Below are 20,143 nucleotides of genomic sequence, written 5' to 3'. Positions count from 1 at the left end.
CTGAGCTACATCCCGGACCCCCCAGCCCCAACCCCCCCTTTTTTTTTTACTCTGAGATAGGGTTTCACTAAATTGCTTAAGGCCTTGATTATTTTCTGAAGCTGATCTCAAACTTGTGATCCTCCTGCTTCAGCCTCCCACTTCTCTGGGATTATAAGCATCATCACTGTACCCAACTTCTACTTTGTAATCTGTCATACAACAAATACTGCATGCTTCCTGGTGTCAGGCCCTGTGCTAGGCAAGGCAAATGGCTTCTGACCTGCTAGAACTCACAGTATAGTGGGGGAAGACAGACTTTAAAGAAGTCAACAAATAAATATGTAAATACAGACTAAGGTAAGGTCTATAAACATAATGCCAAGCTACCTATGAAAGAAGGAGGCAGGCAGCCAAAGAATGGTTGAGAGACAAAGGCAAACACTAAGCTCTGAGGCAGGACGGATTGTGAAGGTGGCTGGATGGCTGTGGGGAGGGGAAGTAGCTCCAGCTCTGGTGCAGGATGTGCCGCCCTCCAAAGCTGCAGGTCCCCTGGGGGTAGGCCATTTCCATTTTATCCCAAGCGCATAGGGATCTCGGTCTGTTCCCTCAGTTGCCATTTGGAGAATGTACTGCAGAGGGCGCTGCAAGCGCTGGGGTAAGATGACTTTGGCCAGGACTCAGATCTTTTCAGAAGCGAAACGACGAACTGGCCTGATTTGAGATCTCTCGTGGAGGTGGAATCCACCGAGCAAGCTGATGAAATGGATACAAGAGCAGAGAGAAACCAAATGAATCCCAGGTTTCTGGCTTAAGGCGCTTGCTGGCTATTCTTAGTTTCCTCATCGCTGACATGGAGACCAAAATACCTGTCTCCTTTGATAGTTGAGAGGGTTAAAGAAAAGAATCCACTTGCAAGTGTGGAGGCACCTGCAGCCACCAAACGAACCAGTTTCTTTCCTTGCTGATTTCCATGCCGACGCTCTCAGCACACCCTCAGGTGGGGTTCTATGGGGTGTCCAAGGCCAGCTCAATGAGGCATCGCGAGGGTTGCTGGAAGCCCTCGGGAATCTGATTAGAGGAGAACCCAAACCACTCATCTGGATACACCTGGCTCCACCTGCTGGAGGGTCAGTTCCTTATTCAGGCAGCTCTCCCATTACCATTCCCCAGCGACGATACCTGGAGTAAGTCCGCGCGGTTCAGGGCACTGACAGCCACTTTCAGAAGGACTTCACCCTCCCCGGGGATCGGTTTGGGCACCTCCTTTATGTAGAGATTTTCTGGTCCCCCAGGATTGTCGAAGTACACAGCATTCTATCTGAGGAGAAATGGGGAAGAGGCAGGAGACTGAGACAGGTGTGAAAGAAGCCCCTTACTCAAATCAGGGTGTGGTGCAGTGCAGCCCCTGCAACTGCAACCAGTCCCTTTCCCTGAGATTCAGCCTGCCTTCCCAGGGAGTTGTACACTGTCCAGAGAGGAGGGGACAACAAGCTAAGAAGGAAGAGAGCCATACCTGAAGCCATGCTGCCAAGAGTGTTTCCCTCCTAGAATGGGGGTGCCTGGGCCTCACTTCCTAATATAGGTGCAACCTGCTGCAGCAGGCCCAGGTCAGGGAGGGACTTTGTTCTGGGCGGTCTGTTTATTCATCTTAAGCAACCTGCATTACACCGTGAAGTTCTGCTGAGTCACCTTGAGGCAGTAGTTTCTCTAGTTCCAAGACCTAGCTTGGTGGCCCGGTAGCTCAGTGGTGATGTTACGGCTTTTTACCAGTGAGGAGTCCTTGCTTCCCCAATGCTGAAGTATAACACCAGAGAAGCATGCCGAGGCAAGTGTAGAGTGGAAAGTAGAAGCTTTATTAAGGACAGCAGAAAAGACTTCTCCCCAGAGGAAGAAGGGGACTCAAGAGATGAAATCCATGGAAGGGGAAGTACTTCCCTTTTTTTATAGCTAAGGTTTATTTTTAGATTTCCTGCATTCCTGTCACTTGCATTTTTGTCCTTTGTTCTGTTATCTTGCAGTGATGGAATGTAGGTGGGGAAGGCCCAAAGGGTGGGAGACAGGTGGGCCAAAGGTGTAATCTGGCCAGGGACAGCTGCTTCATTAACATTTCCTTGGGAACATTTTCAATTCCCCTTTTCCCGGAATCCCTTCTCAATATGGCCTTCATTCTCGATTTTACCCAATATTAGACCTGATTTAGGTAACTACACTAATTACCTATCTTTAAATCTGGCTTCAGTGATTCGTGGTCTGGAACAGCCTAAGGACTAACACTCTCCCTGGGGAAGCCAGAGAAATTCACTGTGGGTACCATACCAGCTTCTGTGCCTGCAGGACTTTCTCTGGGCTCCTCCTCCCCTGTCTCCATGGCATTTTACCCTGAGGCTGATCCAGCAAATCCCAAGACCCAGGATTTGGGAAGGCTCTGGGAGAGGGAAGGACTTGAAGTTGGCCTGTTGGCCCCTGGGTCTACCCCTGTTTAGCTACTTGCCATCTTCCTGGGCACCCATCCTCCATGACTCAGGGGCCAAGGTATTTCTTCTTAATCTGGTGGTGCTCTTCACACTTTTTAATTCTCATATAGACAAAAAGAATTTTCAAAAACTATGTGTTCCTTCTTATTGTTAGGTGGGTGGAGGTGACTTAGAACAAAGCAGGCAGTGTGGAAAAGAAACATCAATCAGGCACTGACAGAAATGCCTGTCAATCATCAGGACCTCCTGGCCAATCCTGGAGTTCAGCCAGCTCCCCTGACCAACTCCAGTGGGACAAGGACTCTAAAAACACCTTTTCCTGTCCCAAGCCCTTCCCTTCCTGCCTAAGCTCCCACCACCCCCAAGTCTCCAGTCCAGTCGAGCTCCCACATAGTTTCTCCTCAGACCCTTCTCCTGTCTACACTGTCGGTCTGATGAGTTCCTCACAGGAGTGATATCTCAATAAAATCTCCTTGGGTGGCCTTTTTAAATCTGCCTCCTTTGGTCACTGCCTGCCTCGCCTGATCTTACACTTATATTTTTTAGGTTGATATCTAAAATGTTTCATCTTAAATAGTTGCCAAAGATATTGATTTCTGGTCATCAATACTGACATTTTAATTTCTTATATTATACTTTTGTTTTATTTTTGTTCTACATTTTTAAATTGGTGTATTATAGTTATACATACTGATGGGATTTGTTGTTACATATTCGTACATGCCCCCAATACCTATATAACAATATAATTCAACCAATATTAGTCCCCATCACTTCCCCCTTTCCTCCCCACCTCCTACCCTTTGGTCTCTTTCCTCTGGTGATCTCCCTTGGATTTTCATGAGATCCTGGCCCCCACCATTCTTTTCCTCTTTCTTCTCTAGCTTCTGCATATCAGAGAAAACACAGGACCCTTAACCTTCTGAGTTTGACTTGTTTAACATAATGGTCTCTAGGTTCACCCATTTTCCTTCAAATGACATAATTTCATTTTTCTTTTTATTTCACACTTTTAAATGTATAAAATGGAATCTGATTTCAGAGCAATTTGATTTGCAAGACTTCACTAAAGACTCAAACAGGCTCTTCTTTAGCAGGTGGAAGTTTTATAATTTTATTTTTCTTGTAGTACCCATATTTTTATTCTGGTTTTCTCATAGAATTATATCCTACTACATTTTATGCTTTTTTTTTTTTAAGCCAAGATATTGATATATTGCCTGGGCTGATCTTAAACTTGTAGGTTCAAGCAATCCTTGTGCCTCAGCCTCCTAAGAAGCTGGGATGGCAGGCATGTTCCACCATGCCAAGCTTTTACTGGTCAATCTTTTATTTATTTATTTGGTACCAGGAATTGAATCCAGGGGCACTCAAGCACTGAACCACATCCACAGCCCCTCTTTTAAAAAAATATTTCATTTAGAGACAGGGTCTTGCTGAGTTGCTTAAAAGGCCTCACACTAAGTTGTGAAGGCTGGTTTTGAACTCACAATCCTCCTGCCTCTGGCTCCCAAGCAGCTGGGATTAAAGGTATGTGCCATTGTACCTGGCCTACTGATCATTCTTTTTTTTAGTAGTAGTTGGACACAGTACCTTTATTTTATTTATTTATTTTTATGTGGTACTGAGTATAAAACCCAGTGCCTCACATGTGCTAGGCAAGTGTTATACAACTGAGCCACAACCCCAGCCCCCTGATCTTTTTTTTTTTTAAGTTTTTTTCTTATTTTTTTTTAAAGGGAGAGAGAGAGAGAGAGAGAGAATTTTAATATTTATATATTTATTTTTTAGTTTTTGGCAGACACAACATCTTTGTTTGTATGTGGTGCTGAGGATCAAACCCAGGCCGCACGCATGCCAGGCGAGCGCGCTACCACTTGAGCCACTCCCCAGCCCGGTGGTGTCAATTTTTTAACTTAACCTTGAATCTTGAAATCTAAAACCTCTTGAGCCACATCCCCAGCGCCCCCCCATCATTCTTATCTTCAACAAAAATATGTATATAAACTGAAACTAATTTTAAAAAATTATTTCCTATAACCAGCAGATTCTAAAAGTTAAATTTCTTCTGTATTTATTTATCATTACAATATTATTAGTCTACAATTTATGAAAACATGTATTACTTTAAATATTAGTAATTATTAAACATAGAAAGTAAACAGATAGTCATATCTATAGTTATATAGTTATGACTATAGCAAATAGTTATTGCTACAATGGGACTGAGTTCAACATTAATTCTCTTCCAATATTTCATTTGAGTAGGCAAGCTCTGAGAAACCTAGTTTGCATAAATCAGATAAGAAATTCCATTATAGAAATGCCAGCTACTTCTTTGAATATCTGAGTTATATGATAAAAACTATATAATGATCTATCAAAAATTATTTTCAATGATCTATTAGCTGACAGCTTAATTAGGTCTTGCTCCAATTTAGTTAAAGGCAAAGACTTGGAAACCATCCAGTATGTAAAGGATTTGTTACTCAGTCAAAAGTGTCATTCAAGTTCTCAGTTTCTGGAATTATACCAATAAAGCTTTTTGAAGACTTATCATGATTATTAATTATATCTTTTTTTTTCCATTTAGTGCACCTTGTTTAAACTTACATACTCAGGAGGATTCAAAAAGTAAAAATGTTAATTCCAATATATTTTTTGCTATTTTATTGATCATATCTGTTTATCTTATCACATGCTTTAAATATATTTTCACTAATATCTTGGAGCTGCAGACATACATCATTTATAAAAAACATCTGTGGTGCACACCTGTAATTCCAGTGGCTCAGGAGGCTGAGGCAGGAGGGCTGCGAGTTCAAAGTCAGCCTCAGCAACTTAATGAGGCCCTAAGCAACTCAGTGAGACCCTGTCTCTAAATAAAATACAAAACAGGGCTGGGGATGTGGCTCAGTGGTTGAGTGCCCCTGAGTTTAATCCCCAGTACCAAAAAAAGAAAAAAAGAAAAGAAAAAAAAAATCTGTTGACATTCTTATTGGAAAAGGACTGTCCTTTTTGTTATAAGAATCTCGTAGGATTCTCTTTCACTTATGATGCTTTTTTTTCAGTACTGGTGATTGAATCCAGGGCCACTTTACCACTGAGCTACATTTCCAGTCCTTCTTTTTCCTTTTTCCTTCTTTCTGTTTTTTAGACACAGTCTTGCTAAGTTGCTGAGAATAGCCTTGAACTTGCAATTCTCCTGCCTCGGCCTCTTGAGTCACTGGGATTATAAGAGAGCACCACCATGCCCAGCCATATGATGCATTTTTGAACAATAGAGAATGAAAAGGTTATTACATTTTAAAATATTTGGAATTTTCCTTTCTTTTGGCACCCTACAATCCTTACATTGTAAGCTTTCATCCAAAATAAGAATCAAGCAACTGAATTAACAAACGAATTGGACTAGTAGTAAGGCTGACCAAGAAAAAAAAATCTCTGGCTCTTAACACCCACACTCAGAAAAGGAATGATGCTGGAAATAAGTTCTTTGAAAGACTGTTACAACTGTTACACAACCTGAAAATGAGAGAATTTTATAAACACTAAAAAACACGATTTTCCCCAGCACACTGTCTTTGGAATTTGGAATACTGCACTTTGCTGCCTGTTGGTGTAAAGAACTGCAAAGGGTCTAAGATTTCATTTCAATCTATTTACCAAGGTTAGTAAGGTAGACCATATAACTATTTTACCAAGTTGAGGGGACAAAAAGAGTATTAAGGAGGGAATGAAAATGTAGTTCTGTGGTATAGCATTTGCCTAGCATGCATGAGACCCTGAGTTTGACCTTCAGCACTAGAAGAAAAAAAAGGACTAAGGTGTTTCTGCATTTCCCTATCTTGGGAGGTCTAAGATGTACTCTTTCCAGGTACCAGGGCCTCCATGGCCATATAATTGGTATATCCCATCCCAGTTGCCATAACTACATTTTTCTCCAATCATGCCCTACTTGCACCCAGACATTTTATTTGGAAGGGTCAGACACGAGAGGGTCAGGGGTAGCTTTACAAAATTTAGGGACCCATTATATCCCCACTTGGCCCATGTATTATACAGTTAGAGGGACCTGGAAAGCAGCTCTTTAGATAGTCATTACCCTTATGATGTAGAATCATGCCAGTCCATGCTGGCTAATCAAGAATTAAGTTTGGGGGCTGGGGTTGTGGCTCTATGGCAGAGCATTTGCCTAGCATGTGTTTGATTCTCAACACTGCATATATAAATAAAATAAAGGTCCATTGATAAGTTAAAAAAAAATTAAAAAAAAAAATTGTTTGAATTCCCTAGGTCTCTTCTGCCTTGGCCAGTGGTCTAAGTCATACCCTCCCTAGGGAACATCTGAAGAGTATACTAACAGTCTAGTTATACTAGTATACTAACCAGACTGTCCTGGGGTTGCCTTTTGGGGAAACAAAGATATATCATGTCCAGGAATGGTCAGGGTAAATCCAAAATTTTCAAAATGGTTCTATGACTCTTTAAATATAATTTTTAAAAGTTTTTTTTAAAGATGGACACAATATCTTTATTTATTTTATTTTTATGTGGTGCTGAGGATCAAACCCAGTGCCTCGCACATGTGCGAGGCAAGTGCTCTACCACTCAGCTATAACCCTAGCCTCTAACTTATCATTTTGATCATTATCCAGGAACTGACAAAGAAGATGATGAATCCTTTCTTGGAAAGGCTGCATTCAGTGACCATTTTTTCTTATTAAGTAGTGTGGACTAGGATGCAGTGAGGGAAGTAGAGTCAGAAATCCCTGATTTTTGAGAAGACCTGTACAATAATACCAAATGTTTTCAGATGGAATATGGAATGTTCATCTAACACTTTGACTAGTGGCCCATTGCTGGGTGGCATTAAGTTCCCCCTTACTTCTAGATCCCACACTGGTGATGTAGACCAAAGGGATGTCACAAATGCAGTGAACTACATTATAGGAGAGGAATGTTGAGCTCAGGGACTCTACTTATTTTATAGCAAGCAATGACCAAGTTTGTTCTTTACCTTGAAGGGAAACATATCATTTTTAAGGTTGCTTGCTGCAGTATCATTCTGAGTAGTCATCTAGATAAAGAGTGGTTAGGGCCTCGAATTCTTGGTCTATCTGGTGTTAGGAGTACAAGAGCCTCATAGAGAGAAAACTCCCAACAGTTTTCTCAGTGCTCTCACACTCCATGCCAATGGCCAAGACAAAAACAAAACAAAACAAAACTAACAATAAAGAAAAAGAAGTTAATCAAGTAATTCCAATCAAAGATAATCTATTGAAATAAGAAAAATTGCCCCCTTAACTCAGTCTTCTTTTTGGGTATCTTCTGCCTTGTGTTTTCCAACCACAAAATAAGACATTGTTTCTTTGGGATCTATAGTTTTCTTCTAAAATGAAAAAGTTGTCTTTTATAGTCCTCTTATGGCTTAATATCCTTTTTTTCTTAGATAGTCTCCTGAAAGAAAACATAGCTTGGTAATTATTAATGAATAGTAAATTATCTAACCATATTATTTATTTAAACAATGTTGTGCCTACTATGTGCTAGGCACTGGAGACACAAGGATGACTGGATGGCTTTCCTTGTAAGACATGTCTACTATTTCAAAGGAGTGTTTATGTAATTTCAATAATTTTTTAAAAGAATTTGAAATTTAGAAGACTATAAAACACAGAACAGTTTGCTATTTACTAAGCTCAAATTTTGCCTTAGTTCTCTTAGATCTATATTAAAAATGTATAGACAAAGCCAGGTATAATGGTGCCCACCTGTAATCTCAGCTACTTGGGGAGATTGAGACAGGAGGATTGCAAGTTTGAGGCCAGTCTGGGAAACTTAGTGAGATTCTATATCAAAATAAAATTTTCAAACTGTTGGGGTGTTTGGGCTGGGGTTGTAGTTCAGTAGTAGAGCGCTTGCCTCGCCCATGTGAGGCACTGGGTTCGATCCTCAGCACCACATATAAATAAACAAATAAAATAAAGATATTGTGTCTACAACTACTACTAATAATAACAATAATAATAAAAACTGGTGGGGTGTAGCTCAGTGCTTGCCTAACATGTATGGGGCCCTGGGTTCAGTCCTCAGTACTGGGGGGGGGCAGGTATAGACATAGACGAGGAATGCTATGCACATCAACAAGGTGGCTACTTGGCTTCCAGTAACTTTCTATAAAAGGTTCCTTCAGAGAAGGTGGGCCAGCAGTTACTTATCTGCTTTTTAACCTGCTCCCTCATTCCACCCCTCCTCCATAGCTGATTAATAATGGGATAAATCATATGACCCTGGACTTGTTAAGTCAGGGTCCTAAGAGAAATTAAGGGATAGGATGGGAGGCTTGGCCCTGATACCAGCCATGAAGGAGGTAGTTTGTAACAGGATAGAATAAAGTTGAGTTGGAAGCAGAGACAAGAGTCCTAGCAGTGTTCCCATTCCTGGCATCTGCTTTGCCTGTGACTCAGTGACTATTCTTTCAACAGTGATTCAACAATCCCAATATCTTTTCTGTAAATTCCTCCTTTCTCCCCTACCTGGTTTGAATTGGGTCACTGTTACTTGTATTCAGAAGACCTGACACACAGGGACTAAAGTCAGGCGTGGGGAGGCAAACTTACCCAGTTTCTCTGTGGCTTCTACACAGACACTTGGATACATTCCCTCAATATAAGTGGCCACCAGAAGAAACAGATGGGTCTTCACAACAATCACACCTCTGTTGTCCTGGATAAAGAATAAAATAGAATGCCCTGCAAAGGTCCTAACCCAGTGGAACAACTGACATAACACAGAGGCAATACATCTTGGAATTCGTTGGCTCTGGGCTTGAATTCTAGCACCTCCATTTTCTGCTGCATGACTATGGAGGAATTATTTATCCTTTTAAAGCCTCAGTTGCTTTGCCTCCTCTGTAAAAGGAGACTATTTTGTTTAGAATGTGAAGTGTGCTGAACTCATAATATGAAACATCCAATGGACATGAATTTCATCTCCTGAATTCCTTATAGGTAAGAGAACACCAAGAGGTCCTAATAAAAAAAAAAATTTCAAAATCTGAAATTCTCCAAAGTTTTAAATACTAGAAGTGGAAAATTCCCCATGGACCTCATGTGACAGGTCACAGTACAGTTGCAGACACACTGAAAATTTGTATACCATTACCTTCAGGCGATGTCTAGAAGATTTATATAAAACAAATTTCATGATTAGATTTGGGTACCATTCCCAAGGGATCTTATATATCTGCAAATATCCCAAAATATGAAAGATTCTAAAATCTGCAACACTTCTGGTCTTAAGCGTTTATGATAAGAAATAATCAACTAGTATCATTTTGTTTTTTTAAGGAGGAAGAAGTAGAGTATGAAGATGGACTGTCCTGGAAAGCGAGAGTTCAGGCGAGCTTCAGTTGATAAAATCTGGAATGAATGCTTGTCGAACAAGGCTTTCTGATAGCACTTTCTTTCAGATATGCCTTCCTGGCACTAGACTGTTTGAGGCAGTGATGAGGTTAATCTGTTTTATGGAAATGTTCAGGAAGTACAAAGAAAATCAGAGTCAAATTCTTAAGCTTTTTACACAGCTGTCTTCAAATTTTGAACACTCACATTCTTAGCATAAAGAGAATAGTCATCTGCCCGGACACATTTGTAATCCTTCTCCTTGAAATACAACCCTTCTCTGCGGGTTTGCAAAGGGTTTTTGGCAAATCCATTCACAAGTGTTCGGACATCACTCGGCATTAGCTGTGGAGGTTAAATAGACCAGGAGTTAGCAAACTATGCCAGTAGCCACTGCCTGTTTGTGATCTGAAAGTTGGGTATGGTTCTTACATTTTTTAATGGTTGGGGGGAAAAAAATCAAAAGAACATCACCTTGTGACATGTGAAATTCATATTTCAGTGTTTATAAAGAACGTGTTAGCCAGTGCTGGTGGCACAGACCTATAATCCCAAGGGCGCAGGAGGATGGTGCATTCATAGCCATCTTCAGCAAAAGCGAGGTACTAAACAACTCAGTGAGACCCTGTCTCTAAATGAAATATGGACATGAATTTCATATCCTGAATGAATAACAGGCCTGGGGATGTGGCTCAGTGGTCAAGTGCCCCCCAGTTCAATACCGAACAACCCCCCCTCCCCTCCCCGCCTCCCCTAAAGGTTTTATTGGAACATAGTCACACCCATTCTTTTAGTTTTTCCATTACTCCTGCAAAGTAGAATGACTGACAGCGACTATGTGGCCCATAAACCCCATATAATTATCCTAGCTCTTTATAGGAAAAGTTCATTTAAAAGTCTTATGCCCAAACTTGTTTTTTTCTTACACTAAATCCTGGCGATGCGACACACACGCTCCGCTCATGTAGTTTGATGAGGGCTGCGCTGTCCACATGCTTCGTTCCCAGGAGACTATCTAACAATAAGTTCTGCAAGTGGCTCATGCTCCCTTAGATCTGAAATGGGAACTACAGATGAAGTCATCTACTCTGGCTACCTCTTAAAAGGTCTGAGAATGCAAAATGTTCCTAAATTCCTACAGCTTTAATATCAGCGTGGGTACTTTGAAAAAAATGAAGAGTGGAAATGGTGGCCCATCATCCAGTGTCCACCCCTCAAGGAGGAAAACAGAACCAAAGAAAATCACTGTTCACACGGAGTGGGTTATGAGGCTGTTTGGAAAATCGCATAGCATCAGAGCTTTCCAGTTATGTTTGTATGAAAATCACCTGGGATTTAAAAACAAACTGAACATGGTGGCACCCCCAAACCCAAAACCCTGAACTCCAAAGCAGCCAGAACGGAGAACTACGGAGCTAAATGAGTTATGAATCCTCAACATTCCCTTCCCGCTGACCAGCACCTGTGCCAAGGATAGACACTGATCAACACCCCCGGGAGTAAAAAGGGAGTCCCTTAAATCAACATTAAAGTCCCTTAAACCAACATTTCCCGCCCAAGACCCAACATCTTGGACTGTGCTCAGCAGCACAACTCACCCACCGCGGGGATACAGAGGGCAGACGCCTCTTCCCCACCGCTCCCTTCCAGTAGTTTGGTCACGGGGATGCGGGGTGTCGGAGCCGGACAGGGAGCGAGGTGCGGGCGGCTAATCTCCAGCCCCGATGGCCCAGAGACGCACGCAAGGCACCGAGGACTTGAGGGAGCGGACGCCTGGGTACAGAGACGGCGGGCGTGGCGCGGACGGGCAGGTCAACCGCCGCGGGCGAAGGCGGCGGGATTGGCTGTGACGGCCGCCTGTCACCGAGGAGCACGGACTACCGCCAGTCGGCCGAACCGCGACCGGCGCGCGGCTCCGGGTCTCGCCGTCCTCCGCCCGCTTCAGCGTCCCCAGCGCAGCCTGGTGGCGTCCTCCGCGGCGGAGGGGCCGCGCGGGGCTGCGGCGCGGGGACACTGGACGCGAACGTTCGTGCGTTCCAAAGCGCGCGCTCGGGCTGAGGCCGCAGGCCTGGGCGGGCGGCTCTCGGGCCTTGGGCCGGAGCGTGGTGCAGCACAGCCAAGTGGCCCGGTGCACGCCGAGAGCGCGGAGCCCAGGGCTGGGGAGGCCGCGCGCGCCCGCGCCCCAGTGCCGGAGTGGGCGCCTAGATCTGCCCGTGCGCCCACCGACAGCCTCTGCCGCAGACGCAGGCCCTGGGGAGGCTGTGGTCTCTCAGAGTTTGAGGACTCGCAGATTTTGCCCGAAAGCCCCAGCTTCCCTTCTCTAAGGAGCTCGGCCTGCGCTCCGGTAGCCTGAAAGGTGCAGTTCTCCCACACACGGCTCCAAAAGGTAGAGAACCGCTGCACACGGGACTCCTCGAGGCCAGGCTGTTGCCAGCTGGCTGGTTTGGGGGGTACCTGTAGTAGTAGAGGCTGGGCGTAGGTTCAGAGAGTCACACCTGCTGCAAAACGTCTGGCTCTGGAGACGCCGTCACAAGCCTGCGGGGGCTGGGCGCGGCGCGCACTACTGCAGGCCCCGCGGCTCGCGAGGCCGAGGCGGGAGAATTGGAAGTTCGAGGCCAGCCTCAGCAAAGCGACTTAGCGAGAGCTTGTCTAAAACAAAAAAATTACACCTTGAGGGGAAGCCTCTTGTTAGGAAAAACCTGGTTGGCTGGTGTTCAAACCCCATCTCACATCCGCTCAAAGTCAAAAGTATTGGTTGTTAAACAGAAAAGATGATGTCTGTGAATTTTAATTACTAAATGACTTTTAGTTTTTCTAGGGTCTCTGTTACTCATGACCACAATGAAAAACCTAGGCAGCCACGATCTGGTAACTGCCACACTTCCCAGAGTCAAGAGTTCAAAAGAATGGTTGGAACCACAGCTTGCCTTCACGGAGGTATGTTGAGGTTCTTAGGTGGGTGGATGCAGTAGGCGATGGCTTATGCTACATGTTATTTTTTCTGTTGCTTTCTGTTTCTCTTTAATAGTCCCTTTGCTTTCTATTTGCTTTTTAACTTTTTAGCCTCTTAAGGTGGAATTATATAGGTCGTTGACCTGTCTCTCTCTTTCTTTTTTTTATTTGGGGGGGGGGAAGCGGGTACCAGGGATTGAACTCAGGGTCACTCGACCACTGAGCCACATCCCCAGCCCTATTTTGTATTTTATATAGAGACAGGGTCTCACTGAGTTGTTTAGCATCCTTGCAGTTGCTGAGGCTGGCTTGAACTTTCAATCCTCCTGCCTCGGCCTCCAGAGCAGGCTTGCGCTATTGCACCCAGCTACTTTTTTTTTTTTTTTTTCTTAACTCAACAAAGCTGTAAGTTCTTGAAGTACTGCTTTACCCAAATTTTGATATGTTTTAATTTGTTTTTTAAACAATTTTACTAAGGTATGATTGACACAATAAACTGCATATATTTAAAGTGTACATTTTGGGGTTTGGAGATACATGTATGTGTGTGTGTGTGTGTATCTCCCTCTGTCCTTTTGTAATCCACCTCTTCACCCCTTGCAACACTGCTTTGCTTTCTGTCACTATAATTTAATTTACATTTACATTTAAAAAATATATGTATATTAGTTGTAGTGAACTCAATACCTTTATTTTCTTTTTATGTGGTGCCTAGGATTGAACACAGTGCCTCACACATGCCAGGCAAGCACTCTAACACTGAGCCACAACCCCAGCCCTTGCATTTACATTTTTAATGCAAATGGAATCTTACAGTATGTAGTCTTTTTCTAAGGCTTGTTTCACTCATCATAATTATTTTGTAGTTCACCAATGTTTGATTTCTCTTTTTGCTGAATGTTATCTCATTAGATGGGTATATCCCAATTTGTCCACTGTATTGATGGACATTTGGGTTGTTTCATCTTTGGCTTTTATAAATAAAGCTGTTGTGAGCACTCACACACATGTTGTTTTATAGACACATGCTTCATTTCTCTTGACTAGATATCTAGACGAGGAATGACTGGGTCATATGGTAAATGAAATTAACTTTTTATAATGGGTCAAATTGATTTCCAAAGTCATTAATTACTTTACATTCCCAGTAGTAATATCTGAGAGTTTCAGTTTTTTGTATTCTAACTGATATTTGATTTGATCTGTGAACTATGGGGTTTTGCACTCTGGCTGATGTTAAAAGAAGTACCCCTGGGTCTATGTGACCTCTTAGGATTGGTTATCTAATTCTTTCAGCACTGTCCGCCCCAACCCCAGTGTTTCTTTAGGTGGTTTCCCACATGCTTATAGGGTTAAACTCATCTGAAGGCTCAGGGGGGCCTTCTGTAGCTCTGATCTTTTGCAGATCTCCAGAGCCTTTTTGTGGCTTGTCTTCCAATGTACCCTACTTTATGAACTATCTTCCTGGGCTTCCCCCGACTCCTAGATCCTTCTCAGTTTAGGGAGACAGATGGGCTCTTTGGTTTTTGCTTTTTAGGGGCCTCTATCCTTCATTGGCTGGTGTTCAATATCTTAAAAATGACGGTTTCATTTATTTAATATTTTTTAGTTATTTTGGGTGGGAGGGTACATTTATTCCTTGTTACTCTTATGTCTGAAGGTGGAAGTTCTTATCCAGCCATTTTTCTCTTCAGATGTTCCATTTTTTTTAACTCCTTACTTTTGCAAATCTGATTGCCCATTTGTTAACTCTTTCAACATTGTTTAATAGGCAACTACGGCTCTGTTAATTATTTTCCAATTTTTTTCTCACTTTTTTTAGATTGAATTGTTTTTCTTTTTTAAATTTTTTTAGTTGTAGTTGGTCACAATACCTTTATTTTATTTGTTTATTTATATGTGGTGCTGAGGACCAAACCCAGCACCTCACACACGCTAGGCAAGCGCTCAACCACTGAGCCACAACCCCTGCCCCACAAGACTGAATTGTTTTTAATACTGTGTCTTCAAGTTCACTGACTCTTTTTATGTCATCTCCAATGTGCTGTTAAACCCACTCAGATTTGTTTGTCTAAATTTAAGAATTGAATTTTCCTACTTAGTTTTTTTTTTTTTTTTTCAATTCTGTTTCTCTGATAAGATTTTCTATTCATTGACTGTGGGCATATTTCCTTTAAGTTCTTTTTTTTTAAATATTATTGGTTGTAGATGGACACAATACCTTTATTTTATTTATTTATTTTTATGTGATGCTGAGGATTAAACCCAGTGCCTCAAACGTGCTAAGCAAGTGCTCTACCACTGAGCTACAATCCCAGCCCTCCTTAAGTTCTTAATCGTAGCTATAATAGCTGTCCTAAAATCCTTGTCTCCTAATTCTAATGTATTGGCCATCTCAGAATTGTTCTCCATTGATTGTCTCTTTCCTCTTTCTTTGTGTGTTCACAATTCTCAATTATATTTTAGGTATTATAAGTGATACATCATAGAGGATCTGGATTCTGTTATAGTCCTCTGAAGAGTACTGAACTTTTTTTTTTTTAATCAGGCAGTTAATTTAGCTGAACTTGAACGCCAAACTTTGTCTTTCCTTGGTTAGTAGCGAATAAAGTTACTGTTTAGTTCTTTTTTACCTTTAGGTGGGCTGCATGGAGTTTGCCCTGTGGGTATACAGATCAAGACTCTGCTAGAAGCCAGACAGGGTGGCTCATGCCTGTAATCTCAGCAGCTTGGGAGGCTAAGATAGGAAGATCCCGAGTTCAAAGCCAGCCTCAGCAATTGCGAGGTGCTAAGCAACTCAGTGAGATCCTGTCTCTAAATAAAATTATATATATATATGGCTGGGGATTTGGCTCAGTGGTCCAGTACCCCTGAGTTCAATCCCTGGGACCTCCCTCTGCCCCCCAAAAAAGACTCTGCTAGAGATTTGGCCAGAATTCATTTGAAGAATTTGTGGCTCTTTTCTTTTAGGTATTTCTCCTCTCACCTCCTAGCTCCCATGGTTGCCTTCAACTATGTCTTCTAATTCCTGAACCAATGTATGTGTTTCTTTCTGAGTTTTAGCTACCTCCTTTAGCTCTGATTGATCGCTGTTCTCAGGCAAAAGTCCACAAAAACCTGAAAGTTCATCCAGGGCTGTTGTCTATTTCCAAGTGTTCACTACCTTCCATTGGCCCTGCCTTTGGTCACTTTTCAGTGTCTTCAATGTCTTTTTCTTATTTTTGGCTGGAGCTAGAATGTTGGTTCAGCCCCCATCATAGTCGAGGACAACAGATTCGACAGGAATAGTAATTCTATTAGGCAAAAAGATGAAAGAATGAATTTTGAATTAGACACATTTGAATTTTTTTTAAATATTTATTTTTAGCTATAACAATATCGTTATTTTATTTTTATGTGGTGCTGAGGATCTAAATCAGTGCCTCATGCATGGTAGGCAAGTGTTCTACCTCTTAGCCACAACCCCAGCCCAGACACACTTGAATTTAAACTGTGGTTTAGCTCAGGATTTTCTAGGTTTCTAGGAAACTCCTATGAACCTTAACTTCTATGGGGTTAATTAGAAAAGATAGTTCTTTGATTATGAAATTTTACTCATCTGTTCTGGAAATAAAAAGTAGTGGGACAGAATTATTTCCACCACCAGTTAACCTGAGAATATTTTCTTTCTTTTTGTTTTGGTACTGGGGATTGAACCCAAGGGTGCTTTACCATTGATGTATACCCCAATCCTGTTAATTTTTTTGAGAAAGTGTCTCTCTAAGTTGCTTAAGGCCTCGAGCTAAGTTGCTGAGGCTGTCTTCGAACTTGTGATCCTCCTGCCTCAGCCTCCCAAGTCACTGGGATTGCAAGCATGTGTCACCTTGCCTGACTTCTTTCTTTTTAACTTGTGGTGCTCTAGCTTGAACTCAGGGCTTTGTACATGCTGAGAACATGCATGTAGAACATGCACCAGCCCTGAGAATATTTTATATTTATGTGATTATGAGAGGATTTAATTTTTGTATTTTATGACAAATATTTAATTGTGGAAGATTTGTTATGAAAATGGAAAAGTTAATGTTGTTATGAACAAGTCCCTAAAGATTATGTTGCTTTAAAATCTGAAAATATGCATTGTGTACAAAATATTATTTATTATTAATATTTACTTGATAGCTAAAGAGTCTTTACTAATGATAAATTAATTTATTTTAATTATATTTATATCCTTACTGTCTGATAAAAGTTCAGATAATTTGTTGTCATGGAAAAATTAGTTGAAAGAATGAAAGAAGACCTTGATTGATAGCAAGTTTCTTTTTATTTCAATAAGATATTTTTTTCTTTTTGAGAAGATCCAATCACCCATTTGATATGATTTTACATTTCATGAATAGGTGTAAGTTAATGGATAAAAATGTAACTCTTCCTTGATTTATTTTATGAACAGTTTTTCTATTTTAGCTTATATTTAAGCAATTTTGAAAAACAAAATTAGTAGGTGAGTTCACCATGGAAGAACAGAAAGAAGAACAGGGGATTGAATAGAACTTCTAAGACCTTTTATTATCTTACACTAGTGGTATTTCTTATAGGTATAGCACTTGTCTTAGGTGGCACTAAGCATTTTATGAGACTGTTGACAAATTCTTAGATGGTTCTGTAAAACTTAAAGCTGGAAGACCAGTCTGTCTTATCTAGTTGATAGAAGCTGTTTGTGTGTATTTTAAACCATAAAGGAAAAACATTTTATTTGATGTGGAAAAAAAAAATGGATTCTAACTACTTTGGGACTCTGGGCAAGCCATTTTACTGTTATGGGACTCAAAATGCCTGAGAGCTGAGTTTATTTTTTCCCTTAGAATAAGCTCTAATCAAGAGCAGCAAGATTAAAATACTCTTTAAAAAGGTACTTGGAAATATGATTTAAAATAGAAAAACTGGTATGACTATGTAACAACAAATCCCATCATTATATATATCTGTAATGTACTAATGAAAAATGTGGAAAGAGGAAAAAAAAAAGAGAGAAATGGAAAAACTGAATTTTCTTCTTCAAAATTAGAACCTTTCACGCATATGTCTGTCAATGAGTTCAGATAGTACCAGTAATTTAATTTTTCAAGAGTTGATATTCAAAATTTCATTCTGTTCTTTTAGGCCTTAGCTAAAGAAGATATTGATGCAGCTATTCAATCTATCTTATATAGAGAAAAGTATATAATTAAGGTAAGAACTGGCTACAAAACTCATGTCAATGAACAAATTAAACTTTTTTTTTCACTTTCAATGTAATGTATGTACCCTGTAAAGAATTTTAGAAAATAGAATTTAAAACATTCTTTAGCACTGGGATTAACTTTAAGGGATCCTGGGAGTGTTTCTTATAGAATTTCTTTCTTCCTACAAGGTGGGGGGGGATTCCTTCAATAGATACATCTGAAGAATATCTGTCTACTCACTTGTTCCTTCATTTTATAAGGATTCTACTGAGTCACTGTGAATCACCTAATTTTTAGAGTGTGATCAGAACGCCTGGTTGATTATTAATTATTACTCAGATATGCATGGATGAGCACTGGATTTAACTGTAGAAGGATGAGCTTAACAGAACATCCATGCAAATTATAATAAAATGGTCAATCTATTTTTAAGAATTTTCTTTAGACAAGCATGGTGGCACAAGCTTTTAATACCATTGACTCAGGAGACTGGAGGCAAGAGGATTGCCATTTTGAGTCCAACCTTGGCAACATAGTAAGACCCTCAGCAATTTAGTGAGACCCTGTTTCAAAATAAAAAATGAGAAGGGCTGAGGATGTCACTCACTGGCAAAACACCCTTGGGTTCAATTGCAGTAATGCACACACACAAGAATTTTCTTTCATATTCTTTAAAAAGAAAAGAAATTATCACTGGGAATAACTGAAGAGTATTAGACCCAGAGAACATCTCAGGGTTCCTAATATATATATATTTTTTCATTTTGATTTCATGATGATGCTACCAATCACATAATTTCATTTGTTACATGAAAGGTAGATGAGAAGTTTTAGTGAGAATGTTTAGTTTATGGTCTAATTAGGCATCTTCTTTACAAACTACCTGCTCTTTGGACCAGGTTCTAATACACTTTTGCATTTACTCTTTTCTCTTTCCTCATAGAATATTCTCCTTCCTCATTCTCTGCCATTCTTTTTTATTCCTGCATAATCAAATAATTTTATATTCTTTAAGGCCCAGGCCAAAGGTCTCTCACTTTGAAAATCTTTTTTTTTTTTTTTTTTTAAAGTAGATCACTTTTTTTTTATTGTGGCAAAATATGTACTGCATAAAATTTGCCATTTTACAACTTTTAAGTGTACCATCAGTTTTATTAAATATGTTCACAATAATTCTGCAATCATCACCACTATTTCCAAATCCTTTTGTTACCCCTAAACTGAAATGCTGTACTCAATAAGCAGTTAACTACTTATTTTTACCTCTCCCAAAGCCCCTGGTAACCACTAATCTACTTTCTGTTTCTACAAAACAGATTGAACCCAGGGGCACTTTACCACTGAGCTATATTCCCCAGCCCTTTTTTATTTTTTATTTTAAGACAGGGGTTCACTAAGTTGCTTAGGGGCTCACTAACTTGCTGAGGCTGGCCTTGATTTAATCCTCTTGGCTCAGCCTCCCAACAGGCAAGTGCCACCATGCCCAGCTCCACAATTTTTGCCTATTCCAAATATTTTACATAGGTGAAATCCTGCAGTATTTGTCCTTCTTTGGCTTATTTCACTTTGGCATGCTATTTTCAAGGTTCAGCCATGTTGTAGCTTACACCAGAATTTACCCTTTTTATGCTTGAATAATATTCCCTTGTATGTGTATGTCACATTTTATTTATCCATTCATTTTTTTGATTGGCTCTTGGGTTCTTACCACCTTTTGGTAACTGTGAATGTGGCAATGAATCCTGGTATGCAAATATCTAATTAAGTCCTGTTTTTAATTCTTTTGAGTATATAGCTAAATGAGAGAGTGGGCTGAGAGAGAGAGAGAGAGAGAGAAAGAGAAAAGTGGGGGCACCCTTACTTGATGGGAGATCCAGATCTACAATCATGACCAGCCATGCTTGTCTCTTTAGTTAGATGCAAAACCTCCTGCATGTGCTTGTACCAGATCAACTAGAACAAAAACGAAACCCATTTAAATGGCTCCAGATTCAAAGACCTGCACAATGTGTCCACAACTGATTTAATGGCTAGACAGCTTAACCAAGAAGGTCTGAACCCCAGATAGCAGACGATTGACATGGATTTGATCCTCACAAACACTTACCCGGGAACCTGCACTTTT

The 20,143-nt window shown here is 40.7% G+C and overlaps 2 protein-coding genes across 12 annotated transcripts in view; one reads left to right on the top strand and one right to left on the bottom strand.

Annotated features, from left to right (window-relative positions):
• The window catches only part of LOC107137461 (quinone oxidoreductase PIG3), a 19,185-nt gene extending 6,552 nt beyond the window's left edge, over positions 1 to 12,633 (bottom strand). The window contains exons 1-6 of one of the 6 annotated variants that reach the window (XR_007348166.1): positions 12,317 to 12,633; positions 10,789 to 10,917; positions 10,070 to 10,207; positions 9,080 to 9,185; positions 7,765 to 7,916; positions 1,162 to 1,300 (exon numbers count right to left, since the gene is read on the bottom strand). Coding sequence is in view for 5 of the 6 variants with exons in the window: in XM_048804744.1 (XP_048660701.1) it covers positions 1,162 to 1,296; positions 10,070 to 10,207; positions 10,789 to 10,905 (390 nt within the window). In the remaining variant the exon portion in view is untranslated. Of the gene's footprint in view, positions 1 to 1,161; positions 1,301 to 7,764; positions 7,917 to 9,079; positions 9,186 to 10,069; positions 10,208 to 10,788; positions 10,918 to 11,460; positions 11,597 to 12,316 lie in introns of those variants that run through there. The other 5 variants (XM_048804744.1, XM_048804748.1, XM_048804745.1 and 2 more) reach the window with 5 other exon arrangements.
• Positions 11,768 to 20,143, top strand: part of Fam228b (family with sequence similarity 228 member B) — a 27,343-nt gene continuing 18,967 nt past the window's right edge. For 3 of the 6 annotated variants that reach the window (XM_015479928.2, XM_015479926.2, XM_048804749.1), the window contains exons 1-3: positions 11,768 to 12,248; positions 12,672 to 12,799; positions 17,957 to 18,025. In XM_015479928.2, coding sequence (XP_015335414.2) covers positions 12,695 to 12,799; positions 17,957 to 18,025 — 174 coding nt within the window. In that variant the 5' untranslated portion in view covers positions 11,768 to 12,248; positions 12,672 to 12,694. Of the gene's footprint in view, positions 12,249 to 12,671; positions 12,818 to 17,956; positions 18,026 to 20,143 lie in introns of all 6 variants that reach the window. The other 3 variants (XM_015479927.2, XM_015479930.2, XM_015479929.2) reach the window with 3 other exon arrangements.

This window comes from Marmota marmota, unplaced genomic scaffold (assembly GCF_001458135.2).
Source record: "Marmota marmota marmota unplaced genomic scaffold, marMar, whole genome shotgun sequence".
Taxonomy (NCBI): domain Eukaryota; kingdom Metazoa; phylum Chordata; class Mammalia; order Rodentia; family Sciuridae; genus Marmota; species Marmota marmota.
The sequence above is the reverse complement of the archived record's forward strand: the minus strand, read 5'-3'. Positions and strand labels throughout refer to the sequence as shown.